Genomic DNA, 27,742 nt, shown 5'->3' with positions numbered 1-27,742 from the left:
AAAATAAAAGAAGCTGGCCTATCCCGAGAGAGGGGGGAAGGCGCTCTTCGCCAATCAGAGCCTCGAGAGCGAAGCTGGTTTAGCATAATGGTACAGCTGAGCGGGGGAAGAAGAGGAGGAGCTTCTGGATGGTGAAAGGGACGAGAAAGAGAAAAAAAGAGCAGGAGGACCAGGAAAGTTTTGGGACTCAAAATATTGTAATGGTTGCTATAAGAGGGAGCGGGGAACTCAACCATAACAAAGGGGGGGGGATGTGGAGCTGCGCAAGGTGGGAGATTGAGGAAGAATCCATGAACTTAATTTGGGGGGATCCTGGGAGGGAAAAGGGAGGGGGGAGGTCTAGGTTCCTCTTTTTTCCCATCGTCTTCCCTCTCCATTGTTAGAGAACATTGATGTTATAATTTAATGGTGTCCTCCCCCACATATTGCGATTTTCCCAGGCTCTGTGTCCTTTAGATTAGAGCAGCCTCCCCCTAGCACGCTTTTCAAACGTCCCGGATTGCAAAACCCATAAATCTCCGGCCAGCATGGCCGTTTGGAGTTCTTTTAAAGAATCCTTAGAGTCTCCAATGCTTTCAGGAAGTCCGCCTCCCCCCCCCCCCCAAAAAAAGCCTAATTTAATTTAATTTATTAGACTTATAAGCCGCCCAACTCCTGGCGGACTCTGGGAGGCTTCCATTAATAAAAATAAGATCGTATAATAATAACAATATAAACAATAATAAGAAGACATAATAAACGATTGCAGTATAAAACAGTTTAAAAGCCCCCAAAATAAAACAGGCATTCAGAAAGCATTCGTTCATCTCAGCCGGATGGTCTTGCTAAGGCAACAACTCTCCTATTAGGGGGGAAAAACTTATCAGGAAAGACTTCATGAACTCAATGTGTATAGTCTGGAGGACAGAAGGAAAAGGGGGGACATTATCGAAACATTTAAATATGTTAAAGGGTTAAATAAGGTTCAGGAGGGAAGTGTTTTTAATAGGAAAGTGAACACAACTACAAGGAGACACAATCTGAAGTTCGTTGGGGGAAAGATCAAAAGCAACATGATAAAATATTATTTTCCTGAAAGAACAGTAGATGCTTGGAACAAACTTCCAGCAGATGTGGTTGGTAAATCCGCAGTAACTGAATTTAGACATGCCTGGGATAAACATATATCCATTGTAAGATAAAATACAGGAAATAGTATAAGGGCAGACTAGATGGACCATGAGGTCTTTTTCTGCCATCAGTCTTCTATGTTTCTATTAGCGATGGTACAATGTCTTTTTAAAATGGAAGTTATTAACCCATCCCACCTAATGGATTTGGTGTGGACGGATAGATACAGTAGATAGATAGATAGATAGATAGATAGATAGATAGATAGATAGATAGATAGATAGATAGATACATAGATACATAGATACATAGATAGATACATAGATAGATACATAGATAGATACATAGATAGATACATAGATAGATACATAGAGATAAATAGATACATAGATATAGTTAGAGTGTTGTTTCTAAAGTTGTGTATTTCAGCATTCAGCCTGTCTTCTTGAACAATGCATTCCATAAATTCTGTCTAGTGAGTGTTATTATAAGTGAGGTGGGATTGAGAGGGAGGCACCTGCTCCATCTATTTTGATTTTGGTTCTGTAGGATTTTCTAATAATGTAGAATTTCAACAGTATGAATGGAGCACCAATTTTACATCTTTGCCAAGATAATAAAAGGGATGTGGTGGCTCCGTGGATACGATGCTCAGTTATCAATTGAAAAGTTGGCAGTTCAGTGGTTCGAATCCCTAGTGCCACATAATGGGGTGAGCCCCCGTTACTAGTCCCAGCTTCTGCCAACCCAACTGTTCAAAAGCAGGTAAAAAATGCAAGTAGAAAAATAGGGACTACCTTTGGTGGGAAGGTAATAGCGTTCCATGTGCCTTTGGTATTTAGTCATGCCGGCTACATGACCACATAGATGTCTGTGGACAGTGCTGGCTTTTTGGCTTTGAAACAGAGATGAAGCACCACGCCCTAGAGTCAGGAATGACTAGCACATATGTGCTAGGGGAATCTTTATCTTTACCTTACTATATAACTACATTTCCCCATTGACCATACTGGCTGGAGATGATGGGAGTAGCAATCCAGCACAGCTGAAGAGTAAGAATGTAGCAAGGGACCTTCCATTGGTTAGCCTAAGATGGCCATTGTTTTATTCCAGAGGATACTTTCTCTTAATAATAATTTAATAATTTATTTTATTTATTTATTTATTATTTAGATTTGTATGCCGCCCCTCTCCGAAAACTCGGGGCGGCTCACAACAGTAATAAAAACAGTATACAATGGAACAAATCTAATAATAAAAATTATATTAAAAACCCCAACTGTTAAAAACCATACAACACATACATATCAAACATAAAATATAAGAAAGCCTGGGGGAGATGTCTTAATTCCCCCATGCCTGGCGATATCCTCTTGTTGGTTGCCTTCCTGTTTTATTGAAATTTTCAGGTTAGAATCTTTTGGGCATAACATAAATGAAGAATAATATTCTTATTTATTATATTATAATAATTTATTATAATATAATAATTTATTATATTATATTATATTATTATTTTCAGGTTAGAATCTTTTGGGCATAACATAAATGAAGAATAATATTCTTATTTATTATATTATAATAATTTATTATAATATAATAATATATTATATTATAATAATTATTTATTATTATTATTATTATTATTATTATTATAACAGAAATTGATCCTGTAAGGCTTTTATTTCTTAATCTATGCAAACAAAGCCTCTCTTACAGTGTCAGCTTTCTTATGAAAGTAAGATATTTTGTCTTCTTTGCCATTCATCACTTAGGCCAGTGATGGTGAACCTAAGGCATGGGTGCCACAGGTGGCACAGGGAGTCATATCTGCTGGCACGCGAGCTGTTGCCCTAGCTCAGCTCCAATGTGCATGTGTGTACTGGCCAGCTGATTTTTGGCTTCCAAAGAGCCTCCTGGGAGATGTGGGTGGCTGTTTTTGCCCTCCCCTGACTCCAGAGAAGCCTTTGGAGCCTGGGGAAGGCAAAATACGAGCCTACCGGGCCTACCAAAAGTTGGGAAACAGGCCGTTTCTGGCCTCCAGAGGACCTCTGGGGGGTGGGGGAAGCTGTTTTTGGCCTCCCCAGGCATTGAATTATTGGTGTGGGCACTTGCACGTACGTGACAGCATGCACGCACGCTCTTTCAGCACCTGGGGGGAAAACGTTCGCCATCACTGACTTAGACATTCAGAAAAAAGAGTTCCAAGACACAAAGAGCCATTTTAATCTCCTGTGTAAATTATTTCACGATAATTGTAATTTACACAGTAATAATTTTCACATGTCCTTTTTTTAGGTTCCTTAGTTTAAGTGGACATTTATGGTTTTCTTTTAATTCAAGAAAAAAAGGATGTCGCAGAGCTCCAAGCAGCAATCTACCGGATTCGTGTAAGTGATAAACACTTTTTATTTTGGAAGATAAGGAACTTTGGATTGCATGGATTAAAACAGTCTTTTCAACTAGGAGGGCTTGTTTTTCATTTAATGCTGGGAATCACTTTATGTATTTATGTTTAAATATACAGTGATCCCTCGATTAGCACGGTCTCGATTAGTGCGAAACGCTACAACACGGTTTTTCAAAAAATATTAATTAAAAAATACTCCACGGTTTTTTTTGCTATACCACGGTTTTTCCCACCCGATGACGTCATACGTCATCACCAAGAGTCACTTCTCTGTCTCTTTCTCTTTCTTTCCTGTCATTCTCTGCTTCAATCATTTTCTCATTTCTCTTTTTTTCTCCCCTTTTTTCTATCATTTCTCTCTCTTTCTTCCTCTCTCACACTCTCTTCCTCCCTCTCTCATCTCTTTCTTTCCTTCTCTCTCTTTCCTTCTCTCTCCCCCCCTCCACTTGCCCACGAGAAGAAAAAAAGCAACCTCTGCCGGGAAGCTCCCCTTGTGCCCCCGCTTTGTGCCTGCCTCTTGTCCCTCTCTTTTGGGGATTTTTTTTTCTTTTCTGTCTGAGTGCGTCTGTGTGAGCGCGAGAGAGGGAGTGCGTGTATGTGTGTGTGTGTCTGTTGCGGCTTGGGCTGGTCGGCCTCGGAGGCGGGAGAAGGCGAAGAGGTAGCAAGCGGGGAACCCGGCAGGGTGGATGGCGGCGGCGGCGTGTGTGTGTGTGATGGCCGCCTTCAGCTTGGGGTCGCCGCCGGCGTGCTCGAAGGACGCGCCGCCGCCCGCCTTGGAGCCCTCGAAAGCCTCGTCATCTTCTGTGCTCTGCTCGCCGCTGCTCTCCAAGCGGGGCGCAGCGGCTGGGAGCGCGCGCCTTTTCTCCCCTGCGTGGATCCTGGCTAGCCGTCGCGCCTCTCTTGAAGATGGGGAGCCTGGCGACGCGCTGTTTTCCCCCACCGAGGACAATCGGGGTAAACTCTTTTGGTTGGGAACCAACCGGCCCGGTGCTCTTTTGGCTCTCTTGGGGTTTCCCCTTTGCCTGGGCAGCAGGAAGACCCAGGGAAGGTTCCTTTGGCCGCCCAACAGCTGATCTGCTCCGAAGCGCGGCGGCAGCGAGGAGCCGAAGATGGGGTTTCCCCTTTGCCTGGGCAACGGGGAAACTCCATCTTCAGCTCCTCGCTGCTTCCGCGCTGCGGAGCAGATCAGCTGTTGGGCGGCCAAAGGAACCTTCCCTGGGTCTTCCCCGCTGCCCACACGCAAACTCCACCATCTGCGCATGTGCGGCCATGGAAAAAAAAGGGTGTGCATGCGCAGATGGTGTTTTTACTTCCGCACCACTATAACACGGAAAATCGATTAGCGCGGGAGGTCTTGGAACGTAACCCCCACGCTAATCGAGGGATCACTGTAATGAGGATTTTAAGATTTCAAAATTAGTCAAAAGTCTTATTATGTTTCATGGGGCTTTTTTTTTCTAAACAAATACTCCCACACCTTATTTCTCTCTTCAGTTCTTATTGATTAATTTTAACTCATTATTATTATTATTATTATTATTATTATTATTATTATTAACATTTGTATGCCGCCCCTCTCCATAGACTCGGAGCGGCTCACAACAATAACAAAACAGTATACAGTGTTCCCTCAATTTCCACGGGGGATGCGTTCCGAGACCGCCCGCGAAAGTCGAATTTCCGCGAAGTAGAGATGCGGAAGTAAATACACCATTTTTGCCTTTAAACCCCTAAATTACCATTTCCCATTCCCTTAACAACCATTTACTCACCCTTATTACTGGTACTCACCATTGAATAAGACACTTAGTGATCCTGATATTTATAAACATAATTATTTCTTAACAGTAATTATTTTTTTTTGTTATTTATTTGCAAAAATTATTACTTTGGCGATGACGTATGACGTCATCGGGCGGGGAAAACCATAGTATAGCAAAAAAACGTGAAGTATTTTTTAATTAATATTTTTTGAAAAACCGTGGTATAGGCTATCCGTGAAGTTCGAACCCGCGAAAATCGAGGGAACACTGTATAATAAACAAATCTAATATTTAAAAAGTATCTAAAAACCCATTAATTTAAACCCATTCAACGCAAGCATACCATACATAAAACTATATAAGCCAGGGGGAAATATCTCAATTCCCCCATGCCTGACGGCAGAGGTGAGTTTTGAGAAGTTTAGCTATGTCCCTAAGGCTGTTTTAGTTTTGATGGTACATTGGAATGTTTTGAAGTTCTCAATTGCTATTGTGAAAATCTTTCTTTGTAACTTTGGATTACAGGAATGCTAAAACTCAACATGGGAACTTTCTAGTAGCCATTAAGCAGGAGAAAGGCGAGGCCCCTCGGTTAATTGGGGAGAAGCCCCATGGTGAAGAGGAGGTGAGCCCTCTGGTGCGTCCATATAAACACACTATTAATTTTGATTTTTTTTTAAAAAAAATAAAAAGCTAGGTCACCTGAGAAGGGAAATGCCCTTTGTAAATCAGAGGGGGGAGAGAGAGAGGCAGAAAGAGAAGAGAGAGAGAGGCAGAAAGAGAAGAGAGAGAGAGAGAAGAGGGAGAGAGGCAGAAAGAGAAGAGAGAGAGAGGGAGGGAGAGAGAGGCAGAAAGAGAAAAGAGACAGAGAAAGAAGAGAGAGAGAAGAGGGAGAGAGAGAAGAGAGAGAAAAGAGGGAGAGAAAGAGAGAGAGGAGAGGGAGAGAGAGACACACATACAGAGAGAAAAGAGAGACTTGTTGATGGTAAGCTCCTTGGGGCTAAGGAGAATTGCTGCAAAACTTGAGTTTCCTGAAGTGGACCACTATACTCCTAAACAATTTTTAAAAACGATCTAGTAAAAAGTCAACGAAAAGAGCAACATGCAAACAAAACACCTGCAGGAGGAAAACAAATTAAAGTTTGTGTATGTTGTTTAATTGACTGTTAAATTGGCCATGCCCACCCGGTCACATGACCACCTAGCCACGCCCCACGCTCCCTGTTTAAAAAGTTGGAGGACCTCTGATTTATAGCATTTTGAAAGTACCAAAATAACAATGGTGAGATTTTGCTTACAGAAAGTTTAAGCGTTGAATTTGGTGGTGCTTACATTAAATCACTCAGCCAAAGCTCTATTTGTACTTCATTATTATTGTTTTTCTCCGAAAATAAGACCCTGTCTTATATAATTTTTTTTGAACCATGAAATAAGCCCTTGGCCTTATTGCTATGCACTCAAAAGCCCAATTGGGCTTATTATCAGGGGATGTCTTATTTGGGGGGAAACAGGGCAGGCAAGGTCAGACCTTGTTGTATTTAAATGAGAAGTCACCAAAAACATTGTAGCAGAATTATTGACTGGACTGAAAGTTTTAAACATCCAGGAAAAAAATAGTAAACAGCTTCTACATTGTTGCAAAGAAAGCTAGAGGGATGAAATTACTAGGAGTCTAGCTCAACTTGCATAAGACTTTTAACATTTTGGTAGATTAATCGTGCTTTCTTGAACGGCATGATAGCCTTGCGGTGAAGATGCTCAGAAGATTGAGAGTTCAATCCTAGGCATGGCAAATGTTTCTTAGGATGCAAAGAAAAAATATATCTGCTGAGAACTCCATATAGGCTTTAGAAAGGGCATCCAGCCGGTAAACGCTCAGCTCCATCCAATTTCCCCAGCTCTACTGCGCTCCAACGTTTCAGAGATGTCTGTAGATTTCTGAGGACTAGAAACTTTCATTTTTAGAGTGTAACCAGAGATTTCATGTACAGTGATACCTTGTCTTACAAACTTAATTGGTTCCGGGACGAGGTTCTTAAGGTGAAAAGTTTGTAAGACAAAACAATGTTTCCCATAGGAATCAATGGAAAAGCGATTAATGCATGCAAGCCCAAAATTCACCCCTTTTGCCAGCTGAAGCGCCCGTTTTTGCACTGCTGGGATTCCGCTGAGGCTCCCCTCCATGGGAAACCCCACCTCCAGACTTCTGCGTTTTTGCAATGCTACAGGGGAATCCCAGCAGGGGAATCGAGCAGCGCAAAAACGGGTGCTTCGCTGGCAACTGAAGTCCGGAGGTGGGGTTTCCCAGCGAAGGGAGCATCAGTGAAATCGCAGCATTGCAAAACCCCACTTTCGGACCTCTGTGTTTTTGCAATGCTGCGATTTCACTGGGGCTCCCCTTGCTGGGAAATCCCACCTCCGGACTTCCTTTGCCAGTGAAGCGCCCATTTCTGCGCTGCTGGATTCCCCTGCTGGGATTCCCCTGCAGCATCACAAAAACACAGAAGTCCAGAGGTGGGGTTTCCCATGGAGGGGAGCCTCAGGGAAATCCCAGCAGTGCAAAAACGGGTGCTTCGCTGGCAATGGAAGTCCGGAGGTGGGGCATCCCAGCGGCGGCGGTGGGTTTGTAAGGTGAAAATAGTTTGTAAGAAGAGGCAAAAAAATCTTAAACCCCAGGTTTGTATCTCAAAAAGTTTGTATGATGAGGCATTTGTAAGATGAGGTATCACTGTATATTGAACCCCACAACCAGGATCGCAGTTCAGGGTTTTTCCTTTTGCTTGTGTGGGTTTGCCACAAAGATATGGTGGCAGCTCTGAACACAGGTCTCCAGAAATGTCAGGATAGAGCAAAGTGACCTGTTTTTTTTTTTGTTTTGACTCTGGACAGCCGGTGAAAAAGCGGGGCTGGCCGAAAGGAAAGAAGAGGAAGAAAATCCTTCCGAATGGACCCAAGGCCCCCGTGACGGGCTATGTCCGCTTTCTGAATGAACGACGAGAGCAGATTCGCATACAGCGCCCGGATTTGCCCTTCCCTGAGATCACAAAAATGTTGGGAGCGGAGTGGAGTAAACTACAGCCCACAGAAAAGCAGGTGAGAGAACATGAGAATATATAAGGCTTTCTGAAGCCAGGAAAAATAGGGACTGCGATTGTTAGGCACAAATACTGTATTTTTTATCAGATTACCTACGGCAGTGTTTTTTCAACCAGTGTGCCGTGAGACATGGTCAGGTGTGCCTTGGGGAAATTAAACCTGGGTCCCCAAACTATGGCCCGTGTGCCGGATAAGGCCTGCGGAGGCCATTTATCCAGTCATCTCCATCCGAACATAAACATCCCCCTCACAATTTATTTATTTTTATTATTTATTTATTTATTAGATTTGTATGCCGCCCCTCTACGTAGACTCGGGGTGGCTCACAACACAATAAAACAGTTCATGACAAATCTAATAAGTTACAATTTAAAATATTTTTAAAAACCCATTATTAAGCAGACATACATACAAACATACCATACATAAATTGTATAGGCCCGGGGGAGATATCTCAGTTCCCCCATGCCTGACGACAAAGGTGGGTTTTGAGGAGTTTACGAAAGGCAAGGAGGGTAGAGGCAGTTCTAATCTCTGGGGGGAGCTGGTTCCAGAGAGTCGGGGCCGCCATAGAGAAGGCTCTTCCCCTGGGGCCCGCCAACCGACATTGTTTAGTTGACGGGATCCGGAGAAGGCCCACTCTGGGACCTAATCAGTCGCTGGGATTCATGCAGCAGAAGGCGGTCTCTGAGATATTCTGGTCTGATGCCATGAAGGGCTTTATAGGTCATAACCAACACTTTGAATTGTGACCGGAAATTGATCGGCAACTAATGCAGACTGCGGAGTGTTGGTGTAACATGGGCATACCTCCAGCTATCAGCGACAGGAAGAGTGGAGACACAGGGAACGCTCACTGACCAATCACCTTCTAGGATTCATCCCGACCACTAGCGATGAACCAATAGCAGGCTGCCTCTCATCCACACCCAGGAAGGTCCCTGCTTAGGCTGCCGCACACTTGTCATTGTGTGGCCATGGCGAGTAGTTGAAGCTGCTACTCCTCCCCAGGGTCCCGATTTCTAATCCTGGTCAGGACTGGAGGTAAATGTTGCCACCACTGGACGAAGCCTCAGCTGGTTATGTCTGTCCTGTTGGTGTATATAGATATTTGACCTTTTTCTTTTTATAAGAGCCCCCGCAGAGGGTGATATACTATATTATTAACTATATGTATAATATGTACTGTGTTAGAGTGTCATTTTGTGTCATTTTGGTTGGTGGTGTGTCCCAGAATTTTGTAAATGTAAAAAATGTGTCGCGGCTCAAGAAAGGTTGAAAATCACTGACCTACGGGACCATCTTCTAACTCATGTATCCCAGCGACCGGTCAAGTCCCACACAGTCGGCCTTCTCCAGGACCCGTCAGCTAGGCAATGTCCTCTGGCAGGGCCTAGGGGAGGAGCCTTCTCTGTGGCGGCCCCGGCCCTTTGGAATCAACTCCATCTGAATATTTGGGGGGGGGCAACTGGACTCTCTGGGTAGGTGGGGGGTGTTGACCATGATCTGGATGACTGACAATCTCTGCAAATTTAGCTACACAGTTTAGGATGAACGCTCTTTGAAAGGTGTGGGAGTGGGAATGGATTTCCAGAGGGGGGGAAATTGCAAACTGCAGGAACCAGGTATTAAACCTCCAAGTGCTTCAATGACCCTCTGAAAGGATGCAAATGATCAGCTGTCTGGAAGGAATATAAATCCTTCCATTCCCCACTGTCCTGTCAAAGCTGAAGAAGCTTCTTGGATGAGAAGTGAAATGTCCTCAAAGCAAGAAAGTCCAGTTGCCTCCTGAAAAAGCACTTTGGAGGCACAGGATAAACAGGGATGGTGTTTGTGGACTGGGTCGGCCGTAACTTTTTTCCCTGTGTTTTCAGCGCTACCTGGATGAGGCTGAACGGGAGAAGCAGCAATACATGAAGGAGCTGAGAGAATACCAGCAGTCGGAAGCTTACAAGCTCTGCGCTGAGAAGATGCAAGAGAAAAAAATAAAAAAAGGTCAGTTTTGCAGTTGCATTTGATAGTAGTAGTAGTAGTAGTAGTAATAATAATAATAATAATAATAATTATTATTATTATTATTATTATTATTATTATTATTATTATTATTATTATTATAGAAACATAGAAACATAGAAGTCTGACGGCAGAAAAAGACCTCATGGTCCATCTAGTCTGCCCTTATACTATTTCCTGTATTTTATCTTACAATGGATATATGTTTATCCCAGGCATGTTTAAATTCAGTTACTGTGGATTTACCAACCACGTCTCCTGGAAGTTTGTTCCAAGGATCTACTACTCTTTCAGTAAAATAATATTTTCTCATGTTGCTTTTGATCTTTCCCCCAACTAACTTCAGATTGTGTCCCCTTGTCCTTGTGTTCACTTTCCTAAACACTTCCCACCTGGACCTTATTCAACCCTCTAATATATTTAAATGTTTCGATCATGTCCCCCCTTTTCCTTCTGTCCTCCAGACTATACAGATTGAGTTCATGAAGTCTTTCCTGATACGTTTTATGCTTAAGACCTTCCACCATTCTTGCAGCCCGTCTTTGGACCAGTTCAATTTTGTCAATATCTTTTTGTAGGTGAGGTCTCCAGAACTGAACACAGTACTCCAAATGTGGTCTCACCAGCATTCTATATAGTGGGATCATAATCTCCCTCTTCCTGCTTGTTATACCTCTAGCTATGCAGCCAAGCATCCTACTTGCTTTCCCTACCGCCTGACTGCACTGTTCACCCATTTTGAGACTGTCAGAAATCACTACCCCTAAATCCTTCTCTTCTGAAGTTTTTGCTAACACAGAACTGCCAATGTAATACTCAGATTGAGGATTCCTTTTCCCCAAGTGCATTATTTTACATTTGGAAACATTAAACTGCAGTTTCCATTGCTTTGACCATTTATCTAGACCAATTATTATTATTATTATTATTATTATTATTATTATTATTATTATTACCGTATTTTTCGCTCCATAAGACGCAGTTTTTTTCCTCCCAAAGTAGGATGAAAAATCAGCCCCGTCTTATGGAGCGAAGATGCAGGCAGGGAGGGGGGGGAGGCGCTGGAGCAGAGGGGGGGCGGTGATATACTCACCAAAAGTGTCCCAGAGTCCTCAAGCGGGGACACCGGGGGCCCCCTATTCATCTCGGGGACCCCATGCTGCCAAACCGGGCCGACCCCCGGCCGCTTTGCCTCAGAGCGGCCGCCCGTCGGCCTCCTATGCTTATTTGGCCCTCAACAGTGAGGCGAATGCGCGGGAAAAGGAGAGCCACTCGCACAGCCTTTTGGCGCGCATCTGTTTGGCGGACCCGGCCGAGGCCACCCCTCTCAATAACACCAACAGCAACGGCAACGGCGAGACCAAAAAGTTAACCGGCTGCAGTGTAGCCGCCCCGGAGCCGGCGGGGTAACGCCGGGAGGCTCCAGCGGGGATCTCTTCAACAGGCTGGTCTCCGTCTTTCCAGCTCGCGCCGCCCTGCAGGTGGATCCCAGGAGTCCTCCGTCGCCCCAGCCAGAGGAGCTGCTCTTCGGGGTGTTTGAGAAAGCTGCCAACCCGGGCGCCGGGCTTGGTGGTCGTCAGGCTCCTCAACCCTCGGCGCTCTGCGTCTTCCGCTTCGCAGAGATGTAGCCGCCCCGGAGCCGGCGGGGTAACGCCGGGAGGCTCCAGCGGGGATCTCTTCAACAGGCTGGTCTCAGTCTTTCCCGCTCGCGCCGCCCTGCAGGTGGATCCCAGGAGTCCTCCGTCGCCCCAGCCAGAGGAGCTGCTCTTCGGGGTGTTTGAGAAAGCTGCCAACCCGGGCGCCGGGCTTGGTGGTCGTCAGGCTCCTCAACCCTCGGCGCTCTGCGTCTTCCGCTTCGCGGAGATCGAGGACGCCATCCGGATGGCCAGAAACTCGTGTTTCGTGGCGCCGGACGCCGATCTGGTCACTGTGCTGGACAGCGTCTGGAGATTTGACTCAAACTATATATATAGTAGTGGCACTATTGCATTTTCACTGACAAAAAGAATGAAAGGAACCCTTCAATGATGTTGGGAATTTAAGTCTTATTTGAATCATAAGCTGTATTTTATATTAAGATGGATAACAACACATATGCCTCTTGGTTTTAAATATTTACATTCATTTTGATGGATTCAACTTTTTTGGCCTTGGTATTCCTTTGATGAAAGAGCCATTTTTTCCAAACAACGTTTAGCTTTTTTTTTTAGTATAATTCTGTAAGGACATTTTTTTTTCATTGACAACACCAAATGTATGTTAAGACAGTACATGAAACAGATGTATCTTGTTTTCTATTTTAAGATTCTGTTAAATATTTTATTATTTAAAAAGCAGAAATGTTGCTTAAATAGCTAGCACTTTTTGTAAAGAGTTAAAAAAATATTTTTTTTCTATTTTCCTCCTCTAAAATCTAAGTGCGTCTTATCAGCAGGTGCGTCTTATAGAGCGAAAAATACGGTATTTATTAGATTTGTATGCCGCCCCTCTCCGAAGACTCGGGGTGGCTCACAACAATAATAAAAACAATATTACAGTGGAACAAATCTAATATTAAAAGAGAAAAAGACATATAAAACCCTATCATTTAAAACCAAACAACACATACATACCAAACATACTGGGGAAGGTGTCTCAGTTCCCCCATGCCTGGCGATATAGGTGGGTCTTGAGTAGCTTACAAAAAATCCAGCATAGAGGAATTGTACAAGTTTATTTTATTTATAGAAACATAGAAGTCTGACGGCAGAAAAAGACCTCATGGTCCATCTAGTCTGCCCTTATACTATTTTCTGTATTTTATCTTAGGATGGATATACTGTATGTTTATCCCAGGCATGTTTAAATTCAGTTACTGTGGATTTATCTACCACGTCTGCTGGAAGTTTGTTCCAAGGATCTACTCCTCTTTCAGTAAAATAATATTTTCTCATGTTGCTTTTGATCTTTCCCCCAACTAACTTCAGATTGTGTCCCCTTGTTCTTGTGTTCACTTTCCTATTAAAAACACTTCCCTCCTGGACCTTATTTAACCCTTTAACATATTTAATATGTTATTTAATTATTTAATATTTAATTAAATGTAATTTATTAATTGGATTTATATGCCTCTTCTTGGAACCTTAATTTTTTTAGATAAGATCCCATGAGTACTGGTGCACGTTTCCTTGCTATTTGGATTTGATGCCTCATTGGGAGTATGGGGGAAAAGGAGGCTCCAGTAACAATAGCTGTAATAGTAACAGTAAACAGTAATGGAGTTGTAGAGGATTTAGTTGAGTGGCCCCCTAATCTTGGCAGCTTGGATTGGGTGGGACAGGGGTAGGCAAAGTTGGCTCTTCTATGACTTGTGGACTTCAACTCCCAGAATTCCTGAGCCAATCATGCTAGCTCGGGAATTCTGGGAGTTGAAGTCCACATGTCATGGAAGAGCCAAAATTGCCTACCACTGGGGTAGGGAAAGCAAGGAACCAGAGATATGTGAGCAGTGGGCCAATGCGCATACATGTGCTGTTCCATTTGTGTGAATGGTGGCCTGGTGCATGTGTGTGCCAACCCATGTCTTGTATGGCCTGGTTCCGAATAGGCCACAGTTTGATAGTGGGCCCAGGGACTGGGGGAAGAACAATCCTCTGCTCTTACAGGAGACCTATACTATATCTGATAAATGGGTCTCCAGGCTCTTCTTAAAAGCCTCCAGTAATGGAGCATCCACAACTTCCAAAGGCAATTTGTTCTTCTTTGGATTTCTCCCACTGATCTTCAAAGGCGATTTCCCCTCTGATCTTCAAAAATCGAATGAATGAATAAATAAATAAAGGGGTAAACAAATATACTCCTGATTGGTTAAATTTCCAGCTGTAAAGTCTCATTTACCATGGTGTCACCAAATAGCAATAGCATTTAGACTTATACAATGGTACATTTACCTACAAAGGCCGCTACTTACAAAAATTTCTAGATAAGAACCGGGTGTTCAAGATTTTTTTGCCTCTTCTCAAGAACCACTTTCTACTTAAAAACCCAAGCCTCCGAATCTGTAACCGGGAAAGGCAGGGAGAAGCCTCCGTAGGGCCTCTCTAGGAATCTCCTGGGAGGAAACAGGGCCGGAAATGGCAGGGAGAAGCCTCCGTGGGGCCTCTCTAGAAATCTCCTGGGAGGAAACAGGGCCTCTACCCTCCCTGTGGTTTTCCCAATCTTCTTACAAACCTTTCTACTTAGGAACCTGGTCACGGAACGAATTAAGTTCGTAAGTAGAGGTACCACTGTATATCGCTTCATAGTGCTTTTACAGCTCTATCTAAGCCGTTTACAGAATCAGCCTCTTGCCCCCAACAATCTGGGTCTTGATTTTACCCACCTTGGAAGGATGAGTCAACCTTGAGCCGGTGGTGAGATCTGAACCGCTGAACTACAGCTAGCAGTTAGCTGAAGTAGCCTGCAGTGCTGCACTCTAACCACTGCACCACCCCAGCTCTTGTAGGCATACTTGATCCAAGGGAATATCTGTTCTGGTTTCTGGTAGAAGTTTAGTAATTACAAATAACTCTCATTAAATGCATCATTTCATGAATAAAGCAACTCCGTTTATTTCTCTGCTCTCTTGCACTTCAACACATTCCAGACATCAATCGGTCTGTTATCTCTCTTCTAGCCACATTTCTCACATTCCTTTTCCTGCTTCACTTAGACAAGATTTATTTCCTAACTACATAGCTTTAAAAAGACAGCAGCACTGACTAAATACAATACAAAATACTTTGACTTACTTTAGCATGGTGAAAACACCTCCATATTTCCTTTCATCAACATTGAAACTCCACCCTTCTTCCTCACTAGCCCCCTGACGTGCCAATTACCTCACTACAATATTTAACCCATTCCTCTCCTTAATATCTTCTTCCAGACCTTTGCTCTCTACGTTTCTGAATCCTTCTGAATTTAGGATTAACCCAGCAAGCATCTGACTCTCCCTTGCTAGATCCTGAACTCATAGCCCCATCCTGTGGCTGGCCTCCCACCTGTTCTACTACCTGTAACCCCGGGCCCCCCACTACTTCATAAACACTATCTGAATCCGAGTCCTCAATATCTTCATCATCCTCCAACTGATCAGGAGTATGTACAACAATATCAATCTCTTATTTTCCTAGTGTATTCCCTTCCTTCCTCTCTGCTTGACGTTAGAAGCCATAGGAGGCATTTAATTCAGATCATGATTGCATTATTAGCTCCTCGATACCTACTTTGGTTAACTAATTTTTTTTTCTTTTAAAAATATTATTTTAGAGGACGCTGGTGCTGGAACTGTGAACACATTGCTAAATGGATACAAGGTAATTTGTCAGGGTGTAATGCAGGGGTGTCAGACTCGAGGCCCGTGAGCTGGATCCAGCCTGTGGGCGTCTTAAATCCAGCTTGCGGGGCCAGCCGGGAAATATTGAAGGACCAGCCTGCAGGGCCACTGCCAGCCAAAACAGGCTGCATGTGGCCCCCCATGGTCCGTTTTCAGCCTCCAGTAGCATTTTAATTTCTTGAGCATTAAATGAATGGTGGCTGCATTCTTTTTATTAAGTGCTGTGAGTTCTCAACTATAAGAAGGATCATAGATACAGTGGTACCTCTAAGAACGCCTCTAAATACAACTTTTCTAGATAACAACTGGGTGTTCAAGATTTTTTTGCCTCTCCTCAAGGACCAAACTCAAGTCTCTTAAACTGTAACCGGAAAAGGCAGGGAGAAGCCTCTGTGGGGCCTCTCTAGGAATCTCCTGGGAGGAAATGGGGCCGAAAAAGGCGGGGATAAGACTCTGTGGGGCCTCTCTAGGAATCTCCTGGGAGGAAACGGGGCTAAAAAAAACAGGGAGAAGGCTTTGTGGGGCCTCTCTAGGAATCTCCTGGGAGGAAACAGGGCCTCCATCCTCCCTGTGGTTTCCCCAATAGCACGCCTTATTTGCTGTTACATTGATTCCTATGGGAAAAATTGCTGCTTCTTACAAACTTTTCTACTTAAGAACCTGGTCACGGAACGAATTAAGTTCGTAAGTAGAGGTACCACTGTATAAGCTTTGTTTTAAACCGTTAGCTTTGTCCTGGATTGCTCCAATGCAATGCCCAACATTTCATGGCTAATTCTGAAAAAATAAAGGATAGTATCTTCTAAGACTCTATGGAAACAGTGTATTTCCACATTTTCAGTGTTTCCATGCCAAGCGGAGAAAAATATGTAATCTTTTAAATTATTAGTGCTTTTTGGCTAGCTTTCTTATCTATCTTTTCTTGTACTGTAGTTTGGAGAAAGTGGCAGTGATGGCTTCTCAACATTCGATGTCCCTATTTTTACAGAGGAATTTTTGGACCAGAACAAAGGTACAAATGAAGCTGTTGAAATGTAGTCAGTTATTAAGATAGAAACATAGAAACATAGAAGACTGACGGCAGAAAAAGACCTCATGGTCCATCTAGTCTGCCCTTATACTATTTTTTGTTTTTTATTTTAGGATGGATATAATGTTTATCCCAGGCATGTTTAAATTCAGTTACTGTGGATTTACCAACCACGTCTGCTGGAAGTTTGTTCCAAGGATCTACTACTCTTTCAGATCAGAAGATAGGGTGGTTTCCCTTATGGAAAAATGGGGCATACCAAATTGCATTTCTTCTAGGAGTGGATTCCTCCCGGTCCGGACCGGATCGCCTGAAGCGATAGCAATGTGCTGGTGATGTCACGGTCGATGCTGGAGTATAAGATGCACCTTTTTTCCCCCTAAAAGAAGGTTGACATGTCGGTGCGTCTTATACACCAATGGCCATGATAGTCACATGACCATCAAGCCACACCCACAATGTGGCAGTAAAAATTTTGGCTGCCCATTACTGACGCCCGCCGCTGATTCAAGGCCATTCGAGTTGAGTCTACTGTTTGCTAGGACATTATGGAAGACAAATACAGTAATCACTCGCTACTTCGCGGTTTATCTTTTGCAGATTCGCTACTTCACGGGTTTTCAAAGGGGGCTTATATCCATTAAATCCATTGAAAATTCATAAAATTCATCTACAGTACTACGGTACTCTATTAAAGAAACTGGTAGGATATCACATGTAGTTCCAGCTGAGAAACATTATAGAATGACTCTTTAATGCAAAGGGTTTTAAAAGTCCAAATACTCGTTAAATGCCGTACATAAAAAAATATCTTTCCTCTACTTCACGGAAATTCTTTTTTCACGGGTGGTCTTTTAATAGGAAAGTAAACACAAGGACAAGGGGACACAATCTGAAGTTAGTTGGGGGAAAGATCAAAAGCAACATGAGAAAATATTATTTTACTGAAAGAGTAGTAGATCCTTGGAACAAACTTCCAGCAGATGTAGTTGATAAATTCACAGTAACTGAATTTAAACATGCCTGGTATAAACATAGATCCATCCTAAGATAAAATACAGGAAATAGTATAAGGGCAGACTAGATGGACCATGAGGTCTTTTCCTGCCGTCAGACTTCTATGTTTCTATGTCTCGGAACGCATCCCCCCCCCCCCCCCCGAAAAACGAGGGATCACTGTAGATTGTCCAGAAATCCAACTTCTTTCTGGTGCCCCTAAAAAATCTCCCAACCAACACAGTCAAAAGTTCAGGGCATTCTGAGAGCTGTAACTAACACATCTGAAAGGTGTCAAATTGGAGAAGGTTATAACAAGCAACTGTCTATCATGGACTCGAAACAGAGGCTGAAGAAGCCGAATTGTGATCCGTGTGTTTTTTCCTTTCCTCTTTGCTGGAGCAGCCCGGGAGGCAGAGCTGCGGAAGCTGCGGAAGATGAACACGGAGTTTGAGGAGCAGAACGCCATCCTGCAGAAGCACACGGAGAGCATGAGCTGCGCCAAGGAGCGCCTGGAGCAGGAGCTTGCCCTGGAGGAGAGGCAGACAATGGCACTGCAGCAGCAGCTCCAGACGGTGCGCCAAGCTCTCACAGCCAGTTTTTCCAGCCTTCCCATTCCAGGTACCGGAGAGTTTTAGTTTTGACGGCGCTCCCCCTGCCAGACACGGAAGTCTGCATGCTTTACAAAACAGTGGAGTCTCGGTTATTCCTCCTTCAGATATCCAACACTCTGGATTATCCGACTTTGCTGCTGCTTGGGGGTGTGACTGTAGGCATTTCCATGCCCCTACCCCAGACATGTCCCCAAACTTGACAGCCATGATGGGGAAGAGGGAAGCGAGCAAGCAAGAGAAAACCGAGGAGGGAAGCAGGTGAGCGGGAGAGAGAGAGAGAGAGCCGGGGACAGAAGTGAGAGTGAGAGAGAGAAACGGGGACAGAAGTGAGCGAAAGAGAGAGAGAGAGAAACGGGGACAGAAGCGAGAGAGAGAGAGAGAGACAGGGACGGAAGCGGGCAAGAGAGAGAGAGAGAGAGACGGCGACAGAAGCAGGCGAGTAAAAGAGAGACAGCTGAGGGAAGTGGGTGAGAGAGAGAGAGAGACAGGGATGGAAGTGGGAGAGAGAGAGAGAGAGCCTGGGACGGAAGTGGGCGAGAAAGAGAGAGAGACAGCGACAGAAGCGGGTGAGTAAAAGAGAGAGACAGCTGGGGGAAGTGGGCGAGAGAGAGAGAGACTGGGACGGAAGCAGGTGAGAGAGAGAGAGGGATGGAAGTGGGAGAGAGAGAGAGAGAGAGGGATGGAAGTGGGAGAGAGAGAGAGACTGGGATGGATGCGGGCGAGAGAGAGAGACAGGGATGGAAGTGGGAGAGAGAGAGATCCGGGGACGGAAGTGAGAGAGAGAGAAAAAAAATGGGGACGGAAGCGAGTGAGCTATAGAGCCGGTGACGGAAGCGGGCGAGTGAGAGAGAGAGAGAGAGAGAAACGGGGACAGAAGCGAGAGAGAGAGAGACAGGGATGGAAGCGAGTGAGTTAGAGAGCCGGGGACAGAAGCGGGCAAGAGTGAGAGAGAGAGAGAGAGAGAGACAGGGATGGAAGTGGGAGAGAGAGAGATCCGGGGACGGAAGTGAGAGAGAGAGAAAAAAAATGGGGACGGAAGCGAGTGAGCTATAGAGCCGGTGACGGAAGCGGGCGAGTGAGAGAGAGAGAGAGAGAGAAACGGGGACAGAAGCGAGAGAGAGAGAGACAGGGATGGAAGCGAGTGAGTTAGAGAGCCGGGGACAGAAGCGGGCAAGAGTGAGAGAGAGAGAGAGAGAGAAACGGGGACAGAAGCGAGAGAGAGAGAGACAGGGATGGAAGCGAGTGAGCTATAGAGCCGGTGACGGAAGCGGGCGAGTGAGAGAGAGAGAGAGAGAGAAACGGGGACAGAAGCGAGAGAGAGAGAGACAGGGATGGAAGCGAGTGAGTTAGAGAGCCGGGGACAGAAGCGGGCAAGAGTGAGAGAGAGAGAGAGAGAGAGACAGGGATGGAAGTGGGGGAGAGAGAGAGATGGAGACAGAAGCAGTACAGTAGAGTCTGGATTATCTGACATTTTGGCTATTCGACTATTAGCCCGCCCGTTTATGTCAGATAACTGAGACTCTACTGTACTTGTGTGTAGCAGTCAGGTATTGGGTATGTCTAGTTTAATGAAAAGAAGGAGTAGGGGGGTGACATTCATTCATTCATTCATTCATTCGATTTCTATGCCGCCCTATTCCTCAGACTCAGGGCAGCCCAGAACAAAAGCGAATACATAACATGTAGAAATCTTAACATTAAAACATACTAAAACCCCCATTTCTTAAAAATCAGTCCACATTCAATCAATCACCCACATTCAATCAATCAAACCTATACATTCATTCATCGGCCGGGGCAGGATGATAGACTTAATGGCATCAAGCCTGCTGGCAGAGATAGGTCTGTAAACTCTTGTGGAAGGTGGGGAGGGTACTAGATCAACTTGGCTTCCCAATGGTGGCTGCTTGTGGGAAGCCATCAGACAAACTGAAAATCGGAATAATGTGATTGATTATGTCACATCCTTGGGAGGTTGTAATCACAAGCCAGGCACCAGAGTGCCCAGATAACAGTCACAGGGCTGTAGGGTTGTTGTGACAGCTGAAATGTTAATGACCAGTCAGTCGTATGTCTACTTTTTCAGTGCTGCTGAACTTTTGAGCAGTCATTGAATAAATGAATAGAAGCTGAAGGCTACTGAAAAAAAGGCAGTAGGAAATTGGGGAGGGGAAGAGATGCCAGCAACAGAAGCAAACCAGATTTCTACAGATGCTATAAGCACTTCTGGGCTACAAACTTCCAGCAGACGTGGTTCATAAATCCATAGTAGCTGAATTTAAACATGCCTGGGATAAACATATATATCCATCCTAAGATGAAATACAGGAAATAGTATAAGGGCAGACTAGATGGACCATGAGGTCTTTTTCGGCCGTCAATCTTCTATGTTTCTAAGCTTGGCTGGAAAACTTCTTGGATTCTTCCAATTACTGTATTTTTTGGAGTATAAGATGCACCGGAGTATAATGTTGTGTATGTATACAGTGTTCCCTCGATTTTTGCGGGGGATGCGTTCCGAGACCGCCCGCGAAAGTTGAATTTCCACAAAGTAGAGATGCGGAAGTAAATACACTATTTTTGGCTAGGAACAGTATCACAAACCTTCCCTTAGCACTTTAAACCCCTAAATTGCAATTTTCCATTCTCTTAGCAACCATTTAGATTATTACTCACCCTGTTTATTTATTAAAGTTTATTTAAAAAAATATTTATTAAAGGCAAACAAAAGTTTGGCAATGACATATGACATCATTGGGCGGGAAAAACTGTGATATAAGGAAAAAACTCATGAAGTATTTTTTAATTAATATTTTTGAAAAACCGTGGTATAGACTTTTCGTGAAGTTTGAACCCGCAAAAATCGAGGGAACACTGTATTCATATAATGTTATATGTTGTAAGCCCAGGGGTAAGCTGCTGCCCGACGGGGGTGGGGGGACCACGCAGTGGGGTAGCAAAAATGGAGCTGCACCCCAGAGCATCCAATTTGCACTGAAAGATGTTGAAAGAAAATGCAGAGCATCCTGCATTAAGCCACAGGCACAGTGTGGTAGTAAAAATGTTGGTAGCCCTTCACTGTGTAAGCTGCCCCAAGTCCTCAGAGAGGGGCGGCATAACAATCAATCAATCAATCAATCAATCAATCAATCAAATAAATAAATAAGACACACCTAGATTTTACAGGTGGAAAACAAGGGAAAAAGTATCTTGAATCAAATGATATAGTAATATACAGTAATACTTCGTCTTACGAACTTAATTGGTTCCGGGAGGAGGTTTGTAAGGCGAAAAGTTCGTAAGACGAAACAATGTTTCCCATAGGAAACAATGCAAAATCAATTAATGCGTGCAAGCACAAAAAATATATAGCAAAAACGGCGCTCCGCTGGGCGCCGCCGCCGGGCTGTCACCTTTTGAAACAGCCGGGTGCTTCTCAGTGTTCTCCCGAATGCCAAACCCAGAAGTTCGGCAAAAGTTCAGGTTCGGAAGGCCGCTGAGAAGCCCCGCCGCCCGGCTGTCGCCTTTTGAAACAGCCGGGGGGCTTCTCAGCGTTCTCCCGAATGCTGAACCCGGAAGTTCGGCAAAAGTTCGGGTTCGGCGTTCGGGTTTGGGAGGCCGGCGAGAAGCCCCACCGCCCGGCTGTCACCTTGCCAGAAGAGCCGTGGAGCTGTCAGCCGGTCAGGAGGCTCAAACGGAGGTGGGGAATCCCAACAGGGAATTCCATGGGTGGATATTTGACGTCACGGAGATGTCCTTCCTGGAGTCCATGTTTTGGCCGACCAGGAAGGACGTCTTCATGGCGTCAAATCAAAAACAGCTCCATTTTTGCGGAAAAGGGGCCTTTTATCATCCGTTTTCCCCCCACAAAAATTGGGTGGGCAAAGGGTCTGGGGAACCTGCAGATAGGTCTTGGGTGCTGGGGGATGACAAAAATGCCCCTGTTTTTGTGAAAAACAGGCTGGCTTTCTCCCCACCCCTTCTTTCACAAAAAAAATGGAGGCATTTTCCCCTCCCTCAGTCCTCAGGAGCGTTCTGCAGTCTCCTCAGACCCTTTACCCACCTCATTTTTGTTTTAAAAAACTGGTGAAAACAGTCCCATTTTTCACAAAAAAAGGGGAATTTTTGCTTTTCTCCGGTGCCCAAGAGCTCTCTGCAGGTTGCCGAGGGGGGGGGGTCAGGGCTTCGGGACAGCCAAAATAACTGCATTTGGTATTGTTGTGAGCCGCCCCGAGTCTTCGGAGAGGGGCGGCATACAAATCTAATAAATTAATAATAATAATAATAATAATAATAATTATTATTATTATTATTATTATTATTATTATTATTATTATAAGATGCATTGACATTTCCACCCTCTTTTAGAGGGTTAAAAAGGTGCATATTATATGCCGAAAAATACAACAGATACTTGCTAGATTCCAGCTGTACATTTTAAAAGTTGAAATGGAAAATTGGGGAGGAAAATCAAATTTATGCATTGTCCTCGCTCTGAATCAGGTCAACGTGTTCTGTAACCATGCAGTAGGAATACAAAATACCTTATTGACAAAACATTCAGAACAGCATATCTTACTCTGTTAAAAATGCAAGTGTTTAACTCTCGGTTGTCTTAAAGTGATGCTTTACGATAAGATTTCCAGGGGGAGGTTTGTTCTCTGCTGCCTTCAGGGTAGCCTACACCAGTGTTTCCCAACCTTGGCCACTTGAAGATATTTGGACTTCAACTCCCAGAATTCCCCAGCCAGCATTTGCTGGCTGGGGAATTCTGGGAGTTGAAGTCCAGATATCTTCAAGTGGCCACGGTTGGGAAACACTGGCCTACACAATGTTAATTAAGCAAGGATGCTAATTGGTGCTCATGCGGTTAATGGGATTCTTTCCAACAGGCACCGGTGAGACTCCAACAATGAACACACTTGATTTCTACATGGCAAAGCTTCACAGCACCATTGAGAGCAATCCCATGCAGCACGAAAGGCTGGTTGTCCGAGTCAAGGAGATTTTGTCCCGTGTTGCCAAGTAAGCATGAACATGTCCTTCTGTACTGCAGTGGCACCTCTACCTAAGAACGCCTCTACTTACGAACTTTTCTAGATAAGAACCGGGTGTTCAATATTTTTTTGCCTCTTCTCGAGAACCATTTTCCACTTACAAACCCGAGCCTCCGAAACTGTAACCGGAAAAGGCGGGGAGAAGCCTCTGTGGGGCCTCTGTAGGAATCTCCTGGGAGGAAATAGGGCCGGAAAAGGCATGGAGAAGCCTCCGTGAGCCTCTCTAGGAATCTCCTGGTAGGAAACAGGGCTGGAAAAGGCATGGAGAAGCCTCTGTGGAGCCTCTCTAGGAATCTCCTGGTAGGAAACAGGGCCAGAAAAGGCATGGAGAAGCCTCCGTGAGCCTCTCTAGGAATCTCCTGGGAGGAAATAGGGCTGGAAAAGGCATGGAGAAGCCTCTGTGAGCCTCTCTAGGAATCTCCTGGGAGGAAATAGGGCTGGAAAAGGCATGGAGAAGCCTCCGTGGAGCCTCTCTAGGAATCTCCTGGGAGGAAACAGGGCCAGAAAAGGCATGGAGAAGCCTCCGTGAGCCTCTCTAGGAATCTCCTGGGAGGAAATAGGGCTGGAAAAGGCAGGGAGAAGCCTCCGTGGAGCCTCTCTAGGAATCTCCTGGGAGGAAACAGGGCCAGAAAAGGCAGGGAGAAGCCTCCATGGGGGCCTCTCTAGGAATCTCCTGGGAGGAAACAGAGCCAATACTACTTTTGACTTGCCTGGACTGCATTGAGTGAAGAGGATTTATCTCTGAGGTCCCTAAAATATATACAGTAGGGGGGGGAAAGGATTGTCAGACACCAATTGTGAAAGTTCTCCCACTTAAAAAGATGAGAGAGGCCTGTAATTGACATCATAGGTAGACCGCAACCATGAGAGACAACATGAGAAAACACATCCAGAAAATCACATTGTCTGATTTTTAACAAATTTATTTTCCAAATTATGGTGGAAAATCTTTTTAAGTGGGAGAACTTGCACAATTGGTGTCTGACTAAATACTTCCCCCCCCCCCACTGTATAATGTAGTTAATGTATGTAAATAACATTTTAAAAATATTTTTATATGATCTTATGGAGCTGCATTACTAGCTGTCCAGGGGCCATAGGTTGAACATGGCAGCTCTAAAGCAAATTATTTCCTGTATTTTATCTTAGGATAGATATGTTTATCCCAGGCATGTTTAAATTCAGTTACTTTGGATCTACCAACCACGTCTGCTGGAAGTTTGTTCCAAGCATCTACTACTCTTTCAGTAAAATATTTTCTCACCTTGCTTCTGATCTTTCCCTCAGCTAACCTCAGATTGTGCCCTTGTTCTTGTGTTCACTTTCCTGTTAAAAACACTTCCCTCCTGGACCTTATTTAACCCTTTAATGTATTTGAATGTTTCGATCATGTTTTGAAATATTTCGAGCGTTGAAGTTCATTTGCTGGTTTGATGTGTGTGAACCGAAAACAAACGAAGCTCACTGCTTATTGGAGCTAAAATGAAGGTTGCATTGGATTTCAGAGTTGTTTAGTTGTTGACATTTCCAAGAGATCAAATGTCTTGTCATAGCATGTTGTGGGTAACTTTTGTTTCTCTCCTCAGTGAGCATTTGTAAGCAACTGGGACACAACTTGAAAATATCTCAACTACAATCTGCCAGGTTGATGGACTGTCCTGCTGTACGGTGCTCCAGATGTAGCTGCCTTTTATGTAGCAGATCTCCTCCAGTGCCTCTTCTCTTCAAAGAGCCTTAAGTTGCCTTTTCTGCTCCTGAAGTGTGTAGGAAACCCTCTTTCCTTTCTGAGCTTTGCCCTCTCTTAGCTCTTTCTGAAGTTGCCAGCAGGGCAGTAGATAGTAGAATGACAGAAAATCAGTGAGACTTATCCATGATCACTGAGTTCTGGAACTCTGTTTTCTCTTCCAGATTACAGATTTCCAGGCTGGTTTTGCCGCAGAAATGAATATTGCCACAATAATTAGCCACATATTCCAGTGACTGCAAGACCCAGATTTATAGGCAGATATTGGAATGGTTAGAAGATCAAATAAGGATTTTTAACCCTCAGTTAATTAACAATAGCAGTTACACAATGCCTCCTGTAACTCTTGAATTATACTACTGAAATGATGGAAGATGGGTTGTGTGAGAAGCCTTTAAACTCAAATGCTGATCCTTGATCCTTTAATTTTCAGCATTATTTTCAGCATTTGGCTGGGGTGCTGTAGGGTTTCCTGCTCAGGCAGGGGGTTGGACTCGATGACCTAACGGTCCCTTTCAACTCTATTAATAATTAAATAAATAAATAAATAAATAAATAAATATACCTTGACTTCAATTGGTGGATAGAGAAAAAGCAGGATCCAGTCTAAAAACTGCCCTTCCCTCTGATAAAGAGGTACTCTAGCAGATAATTTGAATTCATTCCACTTGTGTTTTTACAATAGGAGCAAAACATGCTATTTCTTACTATTAATATGGTTTGCATTGTCATTTTAATTAGCCTGTTGGAGGGTTTCAATGAGAAGTATTTTGCAATGCTTTTTGGAATTGAGAAATGCATTGCAGAATTTGAACAAATGCAAATCCAAGAGATAGTTATATTTTGATCCAGCTGTCCATTGGCAGAACGTTTATGTGATTAATTCTCGCTAGAATGTGTCTATCATTCTATCACGTTGTTTCCTTGATTGAATTCATATATGCGAAACCATGGCTTGCTTAACCGTGGTTTGTTGAAGAGCTGGGCTCACATAATTCTACATTTTTTAAAATAAATAAATCCTCCTGGTGACTCAAAAGATGCTTTTTAAAAAGAGACCTGGATTTTTATTTCCCTTGAGAAGAAGAAAATGTTTTGCTTCTCATCCAAGAACTTTTCATCCCAAAACATTTTTTTCCTTCTTCAGTAGAAAAAAAAATAGTCCAATTGCATTTGTTAAAAGCACCTTTGAAGCAACTACGATCTGGATGACTGATAATATCTACATTTTGCTTGGTGAATTAGAGGGAAGTGAGAATATTGACAAAAGATTGTGATTGCATTGTGGCTTACCCATAATTACCCAACCATAGTTTATTCAGTTTGCCCAATGTTCTGCATCTGCATAACCTAGTTAAACATGCACTAACAGTACAAACTGGGTTCACACAACACACTAGGCTGAATCCTGGCTGGCTGCTTCGGGAGTTTACATAAACAGTCCGTGTGTCATTTCAAAAACCTACCTGTCTCGAGAATGGGCAGCTTATGGCCTGCAAATCACAAGCACATTGATTTAAGTCTCTTTTCATCACCTGGGACAGTTTTAAGGTGAAGATAGGAATCAATTTATTTTGGGTCTTCAATTTCTGCCCCGTAGCCAAAAAAATGGGTTTCAACTCAGGAGACTGACTCTCTAATGTTGCCATAAAATTGTCCTAGGTTAAAGCTAGTGCAATTTCTCCCAGCTAGGTGGTCAGTGCATATATTATTTTAAATCATGTTGAGTAATCTATTTTATACCGGAGATGCCAGGCAAGGTTTATTAGTCTACAGTAAATTTCAAGATGTGGAACATTTCATAGAATTGCTGCCTTAATGTTATTTTAAATACATATAATGTGACCTGAAATGCAACTAATATTTTTCCAGGGTGAATAGCCCTCACCCTAGCGTTCATTTGTTGACATTTGCACTGTACACAATGAAAAGTCTTGCAGATGAGACACAGAAATAATTCCCTCAGGAATGTGGTGTGAAGTTTTTAGATTTTTAAAAAAATACAGTTACAGATCATGTATCTTAAATCAAAGATGCATATGTAGGGCTGGTAGAATCTCTGAAACTAAACTAGGAGTCTGAAGGCAGATACCCATCTTGTATGCAAGGGATTTTCAAAGCCATTGTTCCTTCTCCTTGAAAAATATGGGTGCAAGATTCTATAAAGAAAACTGCATATGTACATTAAGCCTGCTTCATCTAAAATAATGATAGTTGCTAGAAGCAATTTAACAGTGCAAAACTTGAGTGACCTTGGCATAAAATAAGGGCTTTATTTATTATATAACATTGCACCTCTTCCTCATGACATAAATCCATGCTGATTATTATTGTGAATGAATTCTGACTTAGTTTTGTATTTTCTTAATGCATTGGAATGGGGTTTTTTAACATAATATTTGCATTTAAAATTGTATTTCTAACCTTTTCCTCTCCCCCCACTCCTTGCAAAAAAAACCCCTAGTGGTATGGGAAAGAGTTATGCTGCTCTTGTGTTCTTTTTCAAAAATAAATAAAATACATAAATGTACAAACTGACGACTAATCTTTTTT

At 43.6% G+C, this 27,742-nt stretch overlaps 1 protein-coding gene across 3 annotated transcripts; it reads left to right on the top strand.

Annotated features, from left to right (window-relative positions):
- Positions 1-72: 72 nt before the first annotated feature.
- HMG20B (high mobility group 20B) lies at positions 73-27,723 on the top strand. Of its 3 annotated transcripts, none has more exons than XM_070747223.1 (10): positions 73-174; positions 3,410-3,500; positions 5,809-5,908; positions 8,173-8,376; positions 10,254-10,374; positions 15,682-15,728; positions 16,682-16,760; positions 18,180-18,395; positions 23,281-23,413; positions 25,032-27,723. In XM_070747223.1, exons 2-10 carry the CDS (start codon positions 3,463-3,465, stop codon positions 25,042-25,044), a joined length of 951 nt encoding a protein of 316 aa, XP_070603324.1. In that variant the 5' UTR covers positions 73-174; positions 3,410-3,462; the 3' UTR covers positions 25,045-27,723. The 3 variants fall into 3 exon arrangements, with proteins under 3 accessions (XP_070603324.1, XP_070603305.1, XP_070603315.1); XM_070747204.1 differs by having other exon boundaries at positions 5,809-5,920; XM_070747214.1 differs by lacking the exon at positions 25,032-27,723 and having other exon boundaries at positions 5,809-5,920; positions 23,281-23,417.
- The last annotated feature ends 19 nt before the right edge of the window (positions 27,724-27,742 follow it).

The sequence above is a fragment of the Erythrolamprus reginae genome, chromosome 1, assembly GCF_031021105.1.
Source record: "Erythrolamprus reginae isolate rEryReg1 chromosome 1, rEryReg1.hap1, whole genome shotgun sequence".
NCBI classification, from domain to species: domain Eukaryota; kingdom Metazoa; phylum Chordata; class Lepidosauria; order Squamata; family Dipsadidae; genus Erythrolamprus; species Erythrolamprus reginae.
This window is presented reverse-complemented; position numbering and strand designations above follow the sequence as displayed.